At 39.7% G+C, this 19,013-nt stretch overlaps 1 protein-coding gene across 4 annotated transcripts in view; it reads right to left on the bottom strand.

Annotated features, from left to right (window-relative positions):
- Positions 1-6,953: 6,953 nt before the first annotated feature.
- Positions 6,954-19,013, bottom strand: part of smarca1 (SWI/SNF related, matrix associated, actin dependent regulator of chromatin, subfamily a, member 1) — a 101,772-nt gene continuing 89,712 nt past the window's right edge. For all 4 annotated transcript variants that reach the window (XM_063060932.1, XM_063060934.1, XM_063060933.1 and 1 more), the window contains one exon: positions 6,954-11,998. In XM_063060932.1, coding sequence (XP_062917002.1) covers positions 11,927-11,998 — 72 coding nt within the window. In that variant the 3' untranslated portion in view covers positions 6,954-11,926. The remainder of the gene's footprint in view (positions 11,999-19,013) is intronic.

The following is a 19,013-nucleotide window of genomic DNA, read 5'->3' as shown; positions in this document are numbered from 1 at the left end:
CTATTCCTCTTATTATCTTGTACACCTCTATCATGTCTCCTCTCATCCTCCTTCTCTCCAAAGAGTAAAGCCCTAGCTCCCTTAATCTCTGATCATAATGCATACTTTCTAAACCAGGCAGCATCCTGGTAAATCTCCTCTGTACCCTTTCCAATGCTTCCACATCCTTCCTATAGTGAGGTGACCAGAACTGGACACAGTACTCCAAGTGTGGCCTAACCAGAGTTTTATAGAGCTGCATCATTACATCGCGACTCTTAAACTCTATCCCTCGTCTTATGAAAGCTAACACCCCATAAGCTTTCTTAACTACCCTATCCACCTGTGAGGCAACTTTCAGGGATCTGTGGACATGTACCCCGAGATCCCTCTGCTCCTCCACACTACCAAGTATCCTGCATTTACTTTGTACTCTGCCTTGGAGTTTGTCCTTCCAAAGTGTACCACCTCACACTTCTCCGGGTTGAACTCCATCTGCCACTTCTCCGCCCACTCCTGCATACTATCAATGTCTCTCTGCAATCTTTGACAATCCTCTACACTATCTACAACACCATCAACCTTTGTGTCGTCTGCAAACTTGCCAACCCACCCTTCTACCCCTACATCCAGGTCGTTAATAAAAATCACGAAAAGTAGAGGTCCCAGAACAGATCCTTGTGGGACACCACTAGTCACAATCCTCCAATCTGAATGTACTCCCTCCACCACCACCCTCTGCCTTCTGCAGGCAAGCCAATTCTGAATCCACCTGGCCAAACTTCCCTGGATCCTATGCCTTCTAACTTTCTGAATAAGCCTACCGTGTGGAACCTTGTCAAATGCCTTACTAAAATCCATATAGATCACATCCACTGCACTACCTCATCTATATTCCTGGTCACCTCCTCAAAGAACTCTATCAGGCTTGTTAGACATTTTGTTCCATTCCTCCAGACAGAACTAGTGTATCTGAGTCAGGTTTGTAGGCCTCCTTGCTCGCACACACTTTTTCAGTTCTGCCCACAAATTTTCTGTCAGATTGAGGTCAGAAAATGATGTCAAGTCTGATTCATCCTTGGGAACAATTTCCAAACACCTGAAGGTACCATGTTCATCTGTACAAACAATAGTACGCAAGTATAAACACCATGGGACCACGCGGCCTTCATACCGCTCAGGAAGGAGACGCATTCTGTCTCCTACAGGTGAACGTACTTTGGCGCGAAAAGTGCAAATCAATCCCAGAACAACAGCAAAGGACCTTGTGAAGATGCTGGAGGAAACAGGTAGACAAGTATCTATATCCACAGTAAAACAAGTCCTTTACCAACATAACCTGAAAGGCTGCTCAGCAAGGAAGAAGCCACTGCTCCAAAACTGCCATAAAAAAAGCCAGACTATAGTTTGCAAGTGCACATGGCAACAAAGATGTTACTTTTTGGAGAAATGTCCTCTGGTCTGATGAAACAGAAATTGAACTGTTTGGCCATAATGACCATCGTTATGTTTGGAGAAAAAAGGGTGAGGCTTGCAAGCCAAAGAACACCATCCCAACCGTGAAGTATGGGAGTGGCAGCATCATGTTCTGGGGGTGCTTTGCTGTAGGAGGGACTGGTGCACTTCACAAAATAGGTGGCATCATGAGGAAGGAAAATTATGTGGATATATTGAAGCAACATCTCAAGACATCAACCAGGAAGTTAAAGCTCGGTCGCAAATGGGTCTTCCAAATGGACAATGACCCCAAGCATACCTCCAAATTTGTGGCAAAATTGCTTAAGGACAACAAAGTCAAGGTATTGGAGTGGTCATCACAAGGCCCTGACCTCAATCCGATAGAAAATTTGTGGGCAGAACTGAAAAAGTGTCTGCGAGCAAGGAGGCCTACAAACCTGACTCAGTTACACCAGTTCTGTCCGGAGGAATGGAACAAAATTCCAGCAACTTACTGTGAAAAGCTTGTGGAAGGCTACCCAAAACGTTTGAACCCAAGTTACACAATTTAAAGGCAATGTTACCAAATACTAACAAGGTGTATGTAAACTTCTGACCCACTGGGAAAGTGATGAATGAAATAAAAGTTGAAATAAATCATTCTCTCCGAGTACATTCAGCCAGAGACTCATTCCACCGAGATGCAGCACAGAGCGTTATAGGAAGTCATTCCTGCCTGTGGCCATCAAACTTTACAACTCCTCCCTTGGAGGGTCAGACATCCTGAGCCATTAGGCTGGTCCTGGACTTATTTCATAATTTACTGGCATAATTTACATTTTACATATTACTATTTAACTATTTATGGTTCTATTACTATTTATTATTTATGGTGCAACTGTAATGAAAACCAATTTCCCCCTGGGATCAATAAAGTATGACTATGACTATGACTCTGAGGTTTCACATTCTTAAAATAGTGATCCTAACTGACCTAAGACAGGTATGTTTTCTAGGATTAAATGTCAGGAATTGTGAAAAACTGAGTTTAAATGTATTTGGCTAAGGTGTATGTAAACTTCTGACTTTAACTGAGCTGTAGAAAATTAGAGTATCTTCAATGTCAGGGTCTCCATGTAATATACAATCCAAATATATATATATATATCATGACTATACTTTCAACCAAACTGTAAACTTAATGTTCTATTCATTTATTTGCAGCATCTAAGAACTGACCGTCTGAAGTTTTTCAAAATCACATCTCTTGTACAGCTACTCTTGTTACTGACATTAATTGATAATTTGGCAGTCTTCGAGCTTAATTGGATGGGCCAAATATATTATAGTACCAAGATTTTTAGTTGAAAAGATTGCACTTAAATTTTGTGTTTACAAAAGTATATTGGAAATTTTTGGAAATCTCCCAAAAAAATAACTCAATTTACACTTACAGGGACCAATAGCTTTTTATTTGTACAGAATTATGGTAAGAAGTTGGTAGTTAACTCATCATTTCCAAGGGGGCCATTTGTAATATCAGTGGTTATTCAAGTTTGGTATCATGAGAGATAGAAAGCTTCTTCTAATTAAGACCAAACTTGTGCAAACTAAGAAGGTATTGGATGGGACAGAATAACTGGTTAATAAGCAGAGGCAGTTTAACTGGCACTAGAATCCCTGGATGGTGGAAGAGTCTTTGGCATTTCCTGAGCACTGTGCCTAGTTATAACTGCATTACCTGCTGAAAAATAGACCTGATTTAATGAAAACAGTAATCCATTCATTTTAAACAGGCTACCTTTAACATTGCAATAATATTCTTCACATCACCGATCACATCTCTAGATGAATGTGCAATTATTAAGAACGCAGGCCAATAATGGAAGTATCAGAATGAATGGTAACACCTTGCTCATGTAGAATTGAAAAATATCACCAATTTCACTGAATGCATCGTATAGCAGCTGACATTTCAACAGCTAATTTTGCACACTGTTCTCTGATGACTCTCTATTAACCATGTCTGAAGTGAATCAGAATTTGAAATAGCGAGTGAGAGGGTGACATCATTGCAGAGCAAGAGCCATTTGAAAAGAGCAAGTCTTGTCAGGAGTGAGTTATATTTCAGTCTCCATTCCCGACACTCGGGCTTCCAGATAATCTGTGCCATTGTTTAAATTGTCCAAGCACTGGGTAGTGCCTCACTCTAGGACCCAGACCCCAGTGCCATGATATGTTTGGGCCGCCCAGCCTGAAGCCATTCTTGATCACACCAAATCATCTCGGTGCTTGGAGCAATCCAACCTCGCACTTGGGTTGGGTGGACAGGCATCGAAACTCTTCCGCACTGACTCCTCTCCAAGTCACTCATTCCATCTCCAGCAGTGATCAAAACTCTGTCTGCGACCCCAGTTCAAATACGTTGTGCCTCGCAATGCCCAAGCATAGGTCATCACCCAAACCAGCCTCGCTTCCACCTGCCTTCTCACTGTGCACAGTGATATCCCTCGCGCTTACGCTGCATCTGCCTACAGAAGCCACCGGATGAAAATGACAAGAACAGTAGGATTCATGCTGGCTTGGACATCACCTGGATTAACAAAATACGCGCCATTGGTTGGGGAGAAATTGGCTACCAGAACAAACCCTAATGGACAAGACTGGACAACATTGAATTAATCATGCAGGCGTGGCCAACCTTTTAAATTCCACACGTCAATTTTTTCATGCACGAGTTCAGATGCGATTTTTTCACACACGAGTTCTATATTAACATATTTTTACAAGAATTGAATGGGGGTACAAGAGTTGTATGGCGCATCTGAACTTGTGAGTGAAAAAATTGACGCATGGAATGTAAAAGGTTGGCCACTCCTGTTTAACAACAACCCACATGAAAGAAGATACATCAAGCACATGTGGGGACTCTGGTAACAATGAAGACCACCACCCACATTCATGGGAAAACAACTGGTTACCCAGCAATCAAACATTGTCAACATAGGATTACTATCACATCTTAAACTGGAAGACATACAATCACGATGCACCACAGCAACGTCACCGCAGAACCAAGCCAATTAGGAAATACGAGTTCAAACCTCACCTCCACAACTCACAGATGGCTTAAAGGTAATAGCATTACCTTGAACACAGGAAATAGAAATTCAAACCTCTCCTCAGGGCATATCATGCTGGCTGCTGCAATCAGAGAGATCATAGCTCAATTAGCGACTGTCAATCAACAGACTCCCCAGACTCAGTGATAAAATTCCGTCAGACAGCATGCTAGAAGCAGCCAATGAAGCACTACTCACAATTGCAACCTCCACCATAACTGAGACCAATAACCTGAAGTATGCATCGGCAGCTGCAGTCCTAAGAAATGCTTGGCAACAAAATTAAATACATAGAACCCCCCTGCCCCAGAGATGATGATTGGAAGCCAAGATGAAAACCACAAGGATGGAGGTCGGCAGACTAACTGAGCTGCAGAAAGGTGGGAAAACCAGACTCGTCTTGGCTACTAAGGAAGTACAGAGGTATGTCCATAGCCGAAGCCCTGGAAGCTGCCAAGCAGCAGTTAGCAGTTCTGACTAGTAGACTACAGAGATACACTAAAGACACAGAGGCCAAGCAAATAAATGCACTCTTCTCCAAACAAGTAGGAAAAGTATTTGCACAGTTCCAGAGCAACTGTATGCCAGTACCTGAACCAACCAAAACAGCAACTGAGTACTGGAAGAGTACATGGGAGAAAGAAGCATCCCATAATACCAATGCCCAATGGCTGAAAGACCTACAGGCAAGCCTCTACAACCTCTCAGAGGAAGAACTAGTTATCATCACGGTGGCAGACGTCCAGCAAGTATGAAGAACTGGACATCACCAGGGCCAGACATGGTCCACACCTACTGGCTGAAGAATCTAACAGCATTACATACATGCCGGCAGCTCAAATGAGCCAACTGCTTGAAGCAGGCTCCCATCCTGACTGGCTAACTCAAGGAAGGACAGTACTCATAATGAAGGATCCTCACAAAGGAGCAACACCATACCATCCTATAACCTGCCTGTCAATAACATAAAAGCTTATTTCAGGCATCATAGCCACCAAGCTGAAGGAATGTGTGTAAATTCCTGAGCCCTGCTCAGAGAGGGATTGGTAATTAACCAAAGACTCCAAGCACCAACTACTAGTAGACAAAGCAGTTATGTGAGACTTCAAGACCAGACAAACCAACCCAAGCTCAGCCTGGCTCGACTACCAGAAAGCATACGACTCTATGCCCCACACGTGAATCCTAGAATGCTTGTCTTTGTACAAGGTCAACAAGACACTAAGGACCTTCATCAAGAACTCAATCAGCCATTGGAGGACAATGCTGGAAGTTAACTCAAAGCCAATAGCAAATTGACCATCAGATGTGGAACATACCAGGGTGATGCACTATCCCCACTGCTGTACTGCATAGGCTTGAACCCCCTCAGCCAAATCATCTCAAGAGTGGATATGGGTACAAGTTCAAGAGTAGAGTGACCATCAGCTGCCTCCTGTACATGGATGACATCAAGCTGTATGCCAGAAATGACAGAGATATTGACTCACTATTCCACCTGACAAGAGTGTACAGCAGAGACATCAGAATGTCATTTGGACTCGAAAAATGCAGCTGGATGGTAGTGAAAAGAGACAAACTGATGAAGACAGAAGGAGTTGAGTTACCTGAAAGCCACATACCAGGTGTACAGGACAGCTACAAATAACTGGGGATCCTGCAGGTATGCGGAAGCCACGATGAGGACACAAGGAAGGCCTCCACATCCAAGTATCTCCAAAGAGTGAGCCATGTCCTAAAAAGCCAGCTGAATAGGAAAAAACAAGATCAGAGCCATCAACACATTCCGCTTACCGGTCATCAGATACCCAGCCACAATAGTGAGCTGGCCAAGGCACAAACTGGAAGCCACTGACATAAAGACCCAAAAACTACTAACAATACATGGAAGATTCCATCCAAAGTACAACCTTGAGCAACTGTACACCCACCAGAATAAAGGAGGATGGGGACTTGGAAGAGTCAAGGCCACAGTCCTGGAAGAAATGTGAAATTTCTATAAGTATGTCAGGAAGATGGCCTGAGGATGACAGCAGGTAGGGGATATGGGAATGGAAATGGGTGAAGCAGAACACAAGAGCAATAGAAGCAGGAGTCCGATATAGCCAGCCATTTCTGCTTTGTTTTATTATGATTAATATCACCCAATAGTCGCCGTTTATGAACCTGTGAATTTCATCCATTTTCTGCCTTTATTTTAACTCGACCTCATGTGAAAAACGCATGCTGCGTTTTTTTTTTACTCAAACGTCTCACTGCACTTTGTTTTTTAAACTTGAACATCTCGTTGTTCTCAAACATATAGTGTCATCTTTGTATTAAAACTTACTCATCACCAGTGTTTTGTTTTGTAATTCCAAAACAGAAAACTAATTGCAAAGAAACATGGAGCCAAAGATGATGTCTTAGCTTCGTTTTACTTTAGTGAGGCACACACTTATGATGTGTTGCTGTAATGACATATGTCATCCATGTACTTTGACATAAAATCTGTAATGAATTATATAAACAAAAAGAATGTTTTATCAAACAATATATTTACAATATTACTCAATTATTACTGAAATATTAAATACACAGCAAGGACCACTTAAGAATAAAGGGAGGAACTTTTGACAAAATGCAGCAGATGTGGGTGAGGTCCTTAATGAGCATTTTACATCAGTATTTACCAAGGAAAAGGATATGGAGGATAGGGAGATCTGTGATAAGCGTATTAATATGCTCGGGCATTTCAAAGTAAAGGAGGAGGTTTTGTTGGGTCTCAAAGAGCATTAAGACGAGTAAGTCTCTATGAGCTGATGGAATATACCACAGATTACTGAGAGAAGCAAGAGATTGCTGGGGTCTTAACCAATATCTTGGTGTCCCTTTTAGCCACAGGCGTGGTCCTGGAGGAAATTATTAGGGATCGGAAGTAGAATTATTCAGGATAGGACTTACGAGCATTTGGAAAACCATGGCCTAATTAGGGAGAGCCAGCATGGCTTTGTACAGGGCAAGCCATGTCGTACTAACTTAGTTGAGTTTTTTGACAAGATGACAAGAGTGAGTGATGAATGTAGAGCTTGTGGTGAATGTGGTGTTGTCTTGATGGATTTTAGTCCAGAAGATTCAAATGCATAGGAACCATGGTGAATTGGCTAAATTGGCTATTTGGATTCAGAACTAGCTTGGCCATAGAAGACAGAAGATGGTGGCCAAAGGGACTTATTCAAGCTGGAGAACTGTGATTAGTAGTGTTCTGCGGGGATCTGGGATCTCTGCTGTTTGTGATGTAAATATAAATGACCTGAATGAAGATGCAGATGGGTGAGCAAATTAGTTTGCTGATGATATGAAGATTGATGGTGTTGTAGACAGCGTAGAAGACTGGCAAAGAATATCATAAGACATAGAAGCAGAATTAGGCCATTTGGCCTATTAAGTCTGCTCCACCATTCCATCATAACTGATTTCTTATCCGTCTCAACCTCATTCTCCTGCCTTCTCTCCGTAACCTTTGATGGCTTAACTAATCAAGAACCAATCAATTGCCACTTTAAATATACTCAGTGACTCCACAGGTTCGCCACCCACTGGTAAAGAGATTCCTCTTGATCTCTGTTCTTTATCGGTGTCCTTGTATTTTGAGATTGTGTCTCTGATCCTAGACTCACCTGCTGTAGAAAATATCCTCGCCACATCCAGTCTGTCTAAGCTTTCAATATTCAATGTTTCAAAGAAATGCTCCTAATTTTTCTAAATTCCAGCGAGTACAAGCCCAGAGCCAAAGAATGCCTGTCATACATTTTAACACTATCATTCCCAGAATCATTCTCGTGAATCTGCTCTGGATCTTCTCCAATGCCAGCACATCTTTTCTTAGATAAGATGCTTAAAACTGTTCACAATACTCCAAATGTGGTCTGACCAATGCCTTAAAAAGCCTCAACATTACATCCTTTTTCTTATACTCTAGCCCTCTCAAAATAAATGCAAACATTCCATTTGCCTTCCTCACCACCAACTCAACCTGCAAGTTAACCTTTTAGGAAATCCTGAACAAGGGCTCCAAGTCCCTTTGCACCTCTGATTTTTTTAATTTTCTCCCCATTTAGAAAATAGTCTATGTCTTTATTTCTTCTACCAAAGTGCATGACTAAACACTTCCTCACACTATATTCCATCTGCTACTTCTTTGCCCATTCTCCCAATCTGTCTGAATCCATCTGGAGATTCTCTGCTTCGCCAACACTACCTGCCTCTCCACCCATCTTCGTATCATCCACAAACTTAGCCACAAAGCTACCAAATCTGTCATCCAAACCATGTCATATCATGTGAAAAGAAGCAATCCCAATACTGACTCCTGTGGAACACTACTGGTCACCAGCAGCTAACCAGAATAGGCCTCTTTTTATTCCCACTCTTTGCCTCCTGCCAGTCAGTCAATCTTTTATTTATGCTAGTATATTTCCTGTAATATAATATAATATAATATAATATAATATCCTGTAATATGGGCTCTTATTTTGTTAAGCAGCCTCATGTGGCACCAGGGCAAAGGCATTCTGAAATTCTAAGTAAACAACATCCAGTGACTCTATCTATTCTGCCTCCTAAAGAATTCCAACAGATTTGTCAGGCAAGATTCCCTCTTAAGGAAACCATGCTGACTTTGGCCCATTCTATCATGTGCGTCCAAGTACTCATTCTTCATAATGGACTCCAACATCTTCCCAACCTCTGAAAGCAGGGTAGCTGGCCTATAAATTTCCTTTCTGCTGCCTTCCTCCCTTCTTAGAGTGGTATTTGCAATTTTCCAATCCTCTGGAACCATTCCAGAATTTAGTGATTTTTGAAAGATTATTACTAATAACCCCACAATCTCTTCAGATACCTTTCAGAATCCTGACATGTATTCCATCGGGCCCAGGTGACTTATCTACCTTAAGACTTTTCAGCTTCCCAAGCACCTTCTCCTTAGTAATAGCAACTGCTTTTACTTCTGCTCCCTGACACTCTTGAAATTCTAGCATAGTGCTAATGTCTTCCACAGTGAAGACTGATGCAAACTACCTAAGTTCGTCTGTTACTTCTTTGTTCTCCATTGCTATGTTCAAATATTCACTCTTGCCTCTCTTTACTCTTCATATTTCTGGAACATCTTGTGCTATCCTCTTTTATATTATTGGATGATTTACCTTCATGTTTCATCTCTCCTTTCCTTATGGCTTTTTTAGTTGCCTTCTGTTGGTTTGTAAAAGCTTCCCAGTCCTCTCACCTCCCGCCAATGTTTGCTATATTATATGCCTATATTTATTATATGTGGTTTTTGACATCCTTTGTCAGTCATGCTTGCCTCACCCTTCTTTTAGAATACTTCTCAAACATGAAATGTATCTGACTTGTGCCTTCCACTTTTGCCCCCGAAACTCCAGCCACTGAAGTTCTGCTATCATTCCTGATGGTGTCCCCTTCCAATCAACTTTGGCCAGCTACTCACTCACACTTCTGTAATTCTCTTTACTCCACCATAATACTGCTACATCTGACTTTATCTTCTCCCTGCAGGATAAATTCTATCATATTATAATCACTGCTTCCTATCGGTTCCTTTACCCTATGCTCCCTAATTGAACCTGGTTCATTACACAACATCAAATCCAGAACTGCCTTTCCCCTAGTGAGCTAAACCACAAGCAGCTCTAACAAGCAATCTCATAGGGATTCTACAACTTGGGATCCAGCACCAACCTGGTTTTTCCAATGCACTTGCATATTGAAATCCCCCATGACTATCATAACATTGCCCTTATTACATGACATATTTATCTCCCTTTGTAATTTATATTCCACATCCTGGCAACTATTTGAAGGCCTGTATATAATTCCCATCATGGTCTTTTTACCTTTGCAGTTTCTTAACTCTATCCACAAGGATTCTACATCTTCTAATCCCATGTCAACTCTTCCTAATTATTCGATTTCATATTTAACCATCAGAGTCATCCCAACCCCTCTGCCTACCAGATATCATACAGTTGCAGCTATGGGCAGGTCAAATGTAAAGAGGCAGCAATTTAAGGCAAGACCCTTAACAGCGCTGAAAAGTAGACAGATTTTGAAGTCCAAGTTCATAGCTCCCTGAAAGTAGCTGCACAGGTTGATAGAGTGATTAAGAAGGCATTTGGCATGTTTGCCTTTATTAGTTGAGGCACTGAAGTTAGGTTGCAGCTTTATAAAATCTAGTTAGGCCCCATCTGGAGTACTGCATACAGTTCTGGTTGCCCCATTATAGTACGGATGTCAGGGCTCTGGAGAAGGTACAGAAAAGGTTTACCAGAATGTTGCCTGGATTAGAGAGCATGTCTTATGAGGATGGGTTGAGCAAGCTAGGGAATTTCTCTATGGAGCAAAACAGAATGAGAGATAACTTGATAGAGGTGTTCAAGGTGACACGAAAATTCAACGCTATTCATCCTTCCAACATTCCTTTAGCATGAACGTTGGAACTAAGGCTGATTCTGCATTCAGTATTGACACTCTAACCCACTTGCTCCTTATAATCAAGTAGGCTTACATAGATCTAAGACAAAATGAAATAATTATGAAGATTTTACAGACAGCTTAAGGACAGTGACTGATCCATTGGCATCAACAGAGATTTCAACACTGGAGCAACTGGTGTACAGTGGAAGTTGTGAAACCAAGAGCTCCAATTCCTTACAATTTCACAGTAGTTATCCAAGAATGGATAAGGTGAGATCAAAATGGAATTGTTGGGAAAGCAAACTTCATAAAGAGAACCCATCAATTTTTTCAAACAGAGAAATATTAGTACAAAAATATGATCTTCCCAAATGCATTATGCATTTAGAGAATATACAGTATACACTGAAAGAATATTCCAGTTCAGATATACGTTGCTTTCCCTCCAATAGACAGCATTGTTATTTTACATGTAAAACTGCACGATAAAAGGGAAATATCCAAGAAACAAATTTATTTTTTTTTTTAAAAATGATGCAGGTTTTGGAAAACCAACCCAGAGATCCAAACAAATACCTTGCTGAGTATCCCAATTTGCTTCAATTTCCAGTCATGTACAAACACAGGCTCTATGATTTTATCTTAAACAACCAATATCTTAAAATGCATGCCAGTAGATTACTGTATGGACAACTGCAGGACAGACTTAAAATACTGGAATGACACAGACATTTAAAAACAAAAATAAGCATTCACTGTTTAGCACAAAAAAATCCTGTTTCCAAATGTATTTAAAATTCTTTGAGATTATTGAAACTGCATCCTATTTTTTCCAATTAATATACAAGGCAGAAAAGCAACAAAAAAGAAACAATATTGTTTAACCAAGATGCAGTCTTCATTTGAATACTGATTTAATTCTTCATTTTTTTCCAATCTTTTCGTCCAGAAGTTTCTGGAGTTGGCTCTGCCTTTCTCTTCTGTGCCTAATAATAAAAAAAGGTTATATTTATTAAAAGAATAACAATATAAATATTGAAATAAAATCATGACATTTTGCATGGAAACAAACAGATTAAAGTGTTGATTGTAGATCTTGTTCTGATGAAAGGTTTCTGCTCATCAGCCTGCCTTCCTCCATTAGTACTGAAAGAATTTCAGAGTATTTATGTTGTTTCTCTCACCAAATTAAACCGTACATTACAACATTCAAATCTTAACCTTTCTGTACAGGTTAAATGGACAACATGAGTGTGGCATCAGTGCTTGTCTAAAAGACAACCACCATTCCAAATTTACCATTTACATACAAGCATTGGATTAACTATACCTAGAAAATCAATCCCACTCCTTTTTGTTGTGATAAATGTATGTTTTGACCATGATACACAATCAGCATAATCCTACCACCAAAAAAAAATCACTAGCTCTGTCCTTAAAACAGTATTTATGGTAATTTCCTCCTGTTTTGGTGCAGAATACATCATTCCTAATGGCAGTTGTCGACAGAGAACACAATTAGTAACACAGTAACTAGCTATACTACATTTCCTACAACTTCATATACTCACCTATTTCCATACTATATGTGGCAACAAGCTATTATGAGTTATACCTTCAGTGACCAGAAGTGTGTTCTCTTCAGAGAAAAGGTACCACATTTAAGTTCACAGAACAGATTTGATACGTAACCATATCTGCAATCAGTGAAGCTGGGTGAATGAACAATCTAAGTATTTATATCCCATTTGAGGCATTTTCTGTGGTTAAGGATTCAGTGCAATGTTTGTTCCTTGTTTTGAACAAAGGTACAAAAAAGAGAAATCTCTAGCCCAACTCATCTATGCCAAGCGATTTGCCTACCTGAGCTAGTCTCATTTACCTGTCTATGGTTCATATCCCTCAAATCACTTCTCATCCATGTCTTTTACATGTAATTGTACCTAGCTCTACCACTTCCTCTGGCAGCTCAATCCTATGCCCACTGCTCTCTTGTTACCACAAACATAAAAAAAATGTGAAAAATACAGGCGTTTAGTACACTTTTGTACTAATTTCAGTTGTTAATGAGGAAAGAAGCATCATGCAGCTTGATGACATTATTGTGCACAAATGGCACCACAGACAATGAACCTATTCTGGTCGGAAGAGCCCAATACAATTACTTGATGGGCAGGATTTCAAGAGGAAGCAGAATAATTGAGTTAAAACATAAACAAATCAATATGCTAAAAAAAAAGCAACTGCAATTGTGCTCAAGTTTCCAACAGTAATCATTAAAAAGGATTTCAGACCATTTTCACTGATCTCTATTGAGTGACTAGTTTTGGGAATAGCAACTAATCTTGGCATAAACTAGAACTGAAATTGCTGAGTATTCTCAGTTAGAGTGAAAGATCGCCAATCTGAAATATTCCCCAATGGAGTGGCTCACCTCCTTCACATTTCCAGAATTATCTACCCTTATGTCAGATTTTCAGCATCAATAGTTTTTTGTTCTTGTACGATTGATCTTGGACCTCAGGTCAAAGAAGATAAGATGAAAAAAATACATTTTCTACAGTTCTTTTGTCAGACTGTTATCCAAGAAAGAACAATGGGAGGAGTGAATGCTTAAATAGAACCAAATACATTTGATTCCGCAGATTGTTCTAATCAACTGGATTGATTACCTACCTCCATAATCTCTCAGTGACTGCATGGACTTTCCCTGGGGTAGATTCCTCTGACATCCCAAAGATAGGCTTCTTTATAGGTTAATAGGCCCCTATAAATTACCCCTAATAGTAATGCTGGATGGAGAGTTGAAAAGTAGCTGAGAGAGAATAGATTGCAAGGAATAAGTGGGGAAATGGAATTGTACTGCATTGATTTAACGGGTCAAAATCCCCCATTTATAAAAAAATAATTATCTCTATACACTTACAATCATGGCCCATATGCCATGAATGGTTGTTTTATTGCCATACTGAAAGGCAAACATTAAATAGAGAAAACCAGATTAACAAGGATTAGCAGCTTGAAGAAAATAATGTAAAAAATTGGAGAGAAAATGTAAAAAATTTGTGCAGTACAAATCATTTAAAAATTGGACTTTTCTTATTTATCTCTTTAACCAGAAAGTGAGTACTAACAAGCCAGCTGGGATGTGTTACTGAACCAGATGGTGTGCGGAGGTAGAATTAACACTAAAGAAATTCAATCATTAAAGGTATTACAAATGAACAGCAGGATTCCTCCTTGTCTTAACACCTCTGTTGCTGCAGAGGCACACCAGTGTTACTGTATAAGTCTGCAGTAAAAAGTGACTCTCCACTGAAAAAGAAAGTTTATATTAACTCATCAAAACTGGATATTTGAAGGTGGCAATTCATATTGGCTTTCTCATACTAAATGGAAATTGGATATTAGTCCCAACCGCACTCTTTGTATCTTCCATCTCAAATTGGTTCTTTGACATCAAACAGTCCTAATGGCCAAAGATATATTTCTATATATGGGCAAAAAAGTGGCAGATGGAATACAGTGTTGGGAAATGTATGATAATGCATTTTGGTAAAAGGAACAATAGTGCAGACTATTATCTACATGGGGAGAAAATTCAAACATCAAAGGTGCAGAGAGACTGAGCAGTCCTCATGCAAGACTCCCAGAAAAGTTAATTTACAGGTTGAGTCTGTGGTAAAGAAGACAAATGCAATGTTGGCATTTATTTCAAGGGGAATAGAATACAAAAGCAAGAAGATAAAACTGAGCCTTTATAAGACATCATTTAGGCCGCACTTGGAGTAATGTCAACAGTTTTGGGCCCCACATCTCAGAAAGGATGTATTGTCATTGGAGAAGGTCCAAGGAGGTTCACAAGGATCATTCTGGGAATGAAGGGGTTAATATACGAGGCACATTTGGAAGTTTTGGGCCTGTACTCACTGGAATTGAGAAGAATGCTGTGGGGGAGATCTCATTGAAGCCTACTGAATGTTGAAAGGACTAAATAAGATGGATGTAGAGAGAATGTTTCCTCTGGTGGGGGTATCCAGAACTAGAGGGCACAGCCTCAAAATTGAGGGGTGAACTTTTATAACAAAGGTACAGAGGATTTTTTTAGCCAGAGAGTAGTGAATCTGTGAAATGCTCTGCCACAGACTGCAGTGGAGTCCAAGTTCGTGAGTATATTTAAAGTGGAAGTTGATAGTTTCCTGATCAGTCAGGGCATCAAAGGATATGGCGAGAAAGCAGGTATATGGAGTTGAGTGAGTTACAGGATCAGCCATGATGGAATGGTGGAGCAGACCTGATGGGCTGAATGGCCTAATTCTGTTCCTATGTCTATGGTCTACCCATTTTTTTCTCTGAGGTCTATATTTGAAACGGAAGAGAAATGGAGATTTATGGCGCACAACCCTGAAGTGTGCTTCGTGAATATGTTCTCTCAATCATTTTCCAAGACATTAGTTCAGGTAATCAGAATAAATACTGCACTGAAATAGATGGCACCTGGTTCCAGCCTAGAAATTACTTTTTTCTCTAGATTCCACTCGAGAAAATGTGATTCAAATATTGTAAAATTCAATTTTATTCTAAATTATTTATCCAAATTATAATTATCCAAATAATTTTAATCACTCACTTTTTTAAATACAAGATCTATTTTATTCATCAATGGTGATTTTCCTGCTTTTATTCAATCAAGTAAATGCAACAACCAAGTGGAAAACCTGATGTCATATTCAAGCCAATTTTTTTCTGATTAGGATTGCCAATATCATTATTATCATATCTCTGGAACAGGGAATCAACAATTTTTGGTGTGTGTTGATTTATATGAACTTTGTATGAGAGAACTGAATACTTCCGTTTACCAAGTGTGTTCCAAAGTGGCCAAACTAACACCTCCCTGGCATTAGGGAGAGGAAGAATAATAGCCTCACGGTCTTTGTAATCACTGGCAACTGTGATCCCTTTGTAATCAATGCTAAGTCAGCCTGTTTCAGGCAACAGAAATTTTGGATATGTGACAGGAGCTCAATTGATATTGTTAGAAGTAGTTAGAACATAGTAATCAGCACAACCAGTGAGGGAATCCTAAGTGTCAAGCCTATCATCTATTGGAGAAGTTTTTATTATATAAAATGCAACTGTTCCACAGCAGAACAAAAAATTAAATTAGTGAAAATGTCTTCAGGTGTTTTGACAAGCATTAGTCTAGAAGTTTTTTTATTTGTCTATATATGATTAAAAGAGCCAACAGCTTACTTTATACAGTGCACAAAAATAATCAATAATAAGCACAAAAAGAATGGAAAGAGCAGGATCAAGAAACCTATAGCAAAGGTTTAGTTGTTGATAACCTTGTATGCTACAAGGTCCCATGAACTAATGTGATTGATTCTTAAATACTCCCTGAAAAGGCTGAGCAAGCTATTTAGTTTTATCACACCTGCTACATTGAAACAGAAAATGATTAAAACAGATGGGCCACCAGGCATCAGCTTAGGCATCAGTTCTGAAAGAACACAGTCAACCTCCACAAGACCAAGTATGCGAACTGCAAAGCCAACAGCGCCAAATAAGTAATATTCCTCCTAAGGCCTCCGATACAGGCTGACTGAGCAACACAGAGACTCTGTGTTGAGCAAAGTCAGGAAATGGCTGAACCTGTGGGATACAGCATCGGGCTAGACAACATTCTCAATGCAATGGTCTTTATCAAACTGTCATTGCTTCACCAATATCTTTCCTTCTATCAAAAGGTCAGAAGTGAGGAATATTTGCCATTGATTGTACAATATTCAACTTCATTGCAATTTCTCAGCAAATAAATTAGTCCATACCCTAATTCAGTAGGACCAAGATGATATACAGTGCCATGTAAAATAATCAGTTCCCAATCCTTTGTTCACATAAATAAGTATAACCAGAGATTTTGATCAGTTTAACTGAAATTTTCTGTGGATCACACGCTCCTTTTTTTCCATAGCAGAACCCAAAAAGTAAGGAAAACTGTGAAACATGAAAACTAAAAAATCAAAACCTGAAATGTGAGCAGTTCAGAAGTATTCATTCCTCTTTGCTCAGTATTTAGTTAAACCACCTCTTGCAGTTACTACAGCTAGATTTGCCCATTTCTCCTTGCAAAATTTCTCAAACACTGCTAAGTTAGTTGGGAAGCGGCAGTGGACAGAGACGCTCTGCCAGGCTAAGGTCAGGACTCTGACTGGGTCACTCAAGGACATCAATTTTCCTCATTTAAACAACTTCATGGTTGCTCTGGCAGTGTGTTCTGGGTCGTTGTCCTACTGAAGACAAGCTTCCTTCCCAGTTTAAGATTTCTGGCAGATGCTAACAAGTTTTTACCCCAAATCTCCCTGTATTTAGCAGCATTCATCTTTCCATCAATCCTGACATTCCCAGTCCCTGCTTCGTGTTGAGGCCAAAAAGTTCTACTTTACTCTCATCCAACCACATCTTTAAAGTATCTTCTAAGTGATGCTTTCAAAGTTTTTAGAAGCAAGGATATGCTTTTTGTTTAGCCAGGGCTTCTTTCTTGCCACTCTTCCACATATATCCCTTTTGTTCAAGGCCTTAAGAGATTTTGGAGCCATGAACTTCATCTCCAGTTGCAGCCACTAACATTTGCAGCTCACGCAGTGACTGTTGGCATCATTGTAGCCTCTCTTCCAAGTATCATTCTTCTCCAGTGACTAAGTTCAGAAGGGCAGCCTGATCTAGACAGTGCGGCTATGCTTTCATTTTTTTCCCCACGTTTTCATGATGGACTCTAAAGTATGTTCAGTGTCTTTGAGATGATCTTGTTCCTTCCCCAACTTTGTGCTTTTCTATTATCATTTCCCTGACTTGTCTTCAATGCTCTTTTGTCTTCATTTTAGTTTGGTTTGGAGCTAACAGAAAGAGGGAGTATTTATTCTTATGAATTTGTTGAAAACAGGTGATCCTCCAATTTTCTACATCAACTGACTGGGTGAGTTAATATAAGGAAATATATATTGCACCTGAGGAAAGTTAGTGTAATTATAAAGGGGATGAATACCTTCTCAGCCTCACAATTTTGTTTTTTTTAATTTTTAGTAAATTGTTCACAGGTTTTGAAATTTTACCTTTGATTTGATATGATGCACAAATATTTAGTTCAAAATCCTACTTAAATATATTTTAACTTTAGAAAATAGGACAGTAAAGTGTGAAAATAGTTGTGGTGGCTGAATACCTTTTCAGGGTACTGTACAGACATGAGCAAGTAATGTTAATGTCGAGTCCTCTACCATCAAAATCCTGGAGTTACTCCATTGTTCTCAAACTGGACCAGAACTATACTATAAATGCAAGAGTAATCAGAGGCTCATCTGCTGAGACCCCAAACGTTTTCCACCATCTACAAGACATAGGTCCAGAGTCTGACAGAAGTGATGCTTGTTGCATGCCATCTAGAAGCTCAACTATACCGGTAACAAACTTGATTGGTATCATGATAACCGCTCATTTTCTCTACTGTCACACACGGCTGGAGTGTGTAGAATGCACTGCAATCACTTGTCTAGGCTACTCCAACAGCACCTGGCAAATCTCTGTCCTCCAGCACAAAGGACCAGAGCTTTATGCCCATGGGATACCATCACATGCATGTTCCTCTCATCACAAACCATCTTAACATAGAAATATAGTTTCTACCACCACATGTTTGCAATGGCAGATCCTGCAAAAAAAAAATAAATGGCTATATCTGATGTTTCATAACTATACCAGAAAATCGTTCATTAATGCATCAGAATAACTTAAATACTCATTTTCAAGATCAGTCATTCTGCAACATTTCTGAATGAGATTAAAACCTAAACATGGAACCATTCAGGAATATGACTATAATAGAAATTATATCAAAATTACAAGGCTAGCTTCAGAGAGGAATCATACAGCCAGAAAAAGGAGGCAGAGGTCAGCTGTGAGTGGGCTGGATTCAAAATCTTGGTGTTGAAGTGACCT

Source organism: Mobula hypostoma, chromosome 10, assembly GCF_963921235.1.
Source record: "Mobula hypostoma chromosome 10, sMobHyp1.1, whole genome shotgun sequence".
In the NCBI taxonomy this organism is placed as follows: Eukaryota; Metazoa; Chordata; class Chondrichthyes; order Myliobatiformes; family Myliobatidae; genus Mobula; species Mobula hypostoma.
This window is presented reverse-complemented; position numbering and strand designations above follow the sequence as displayed.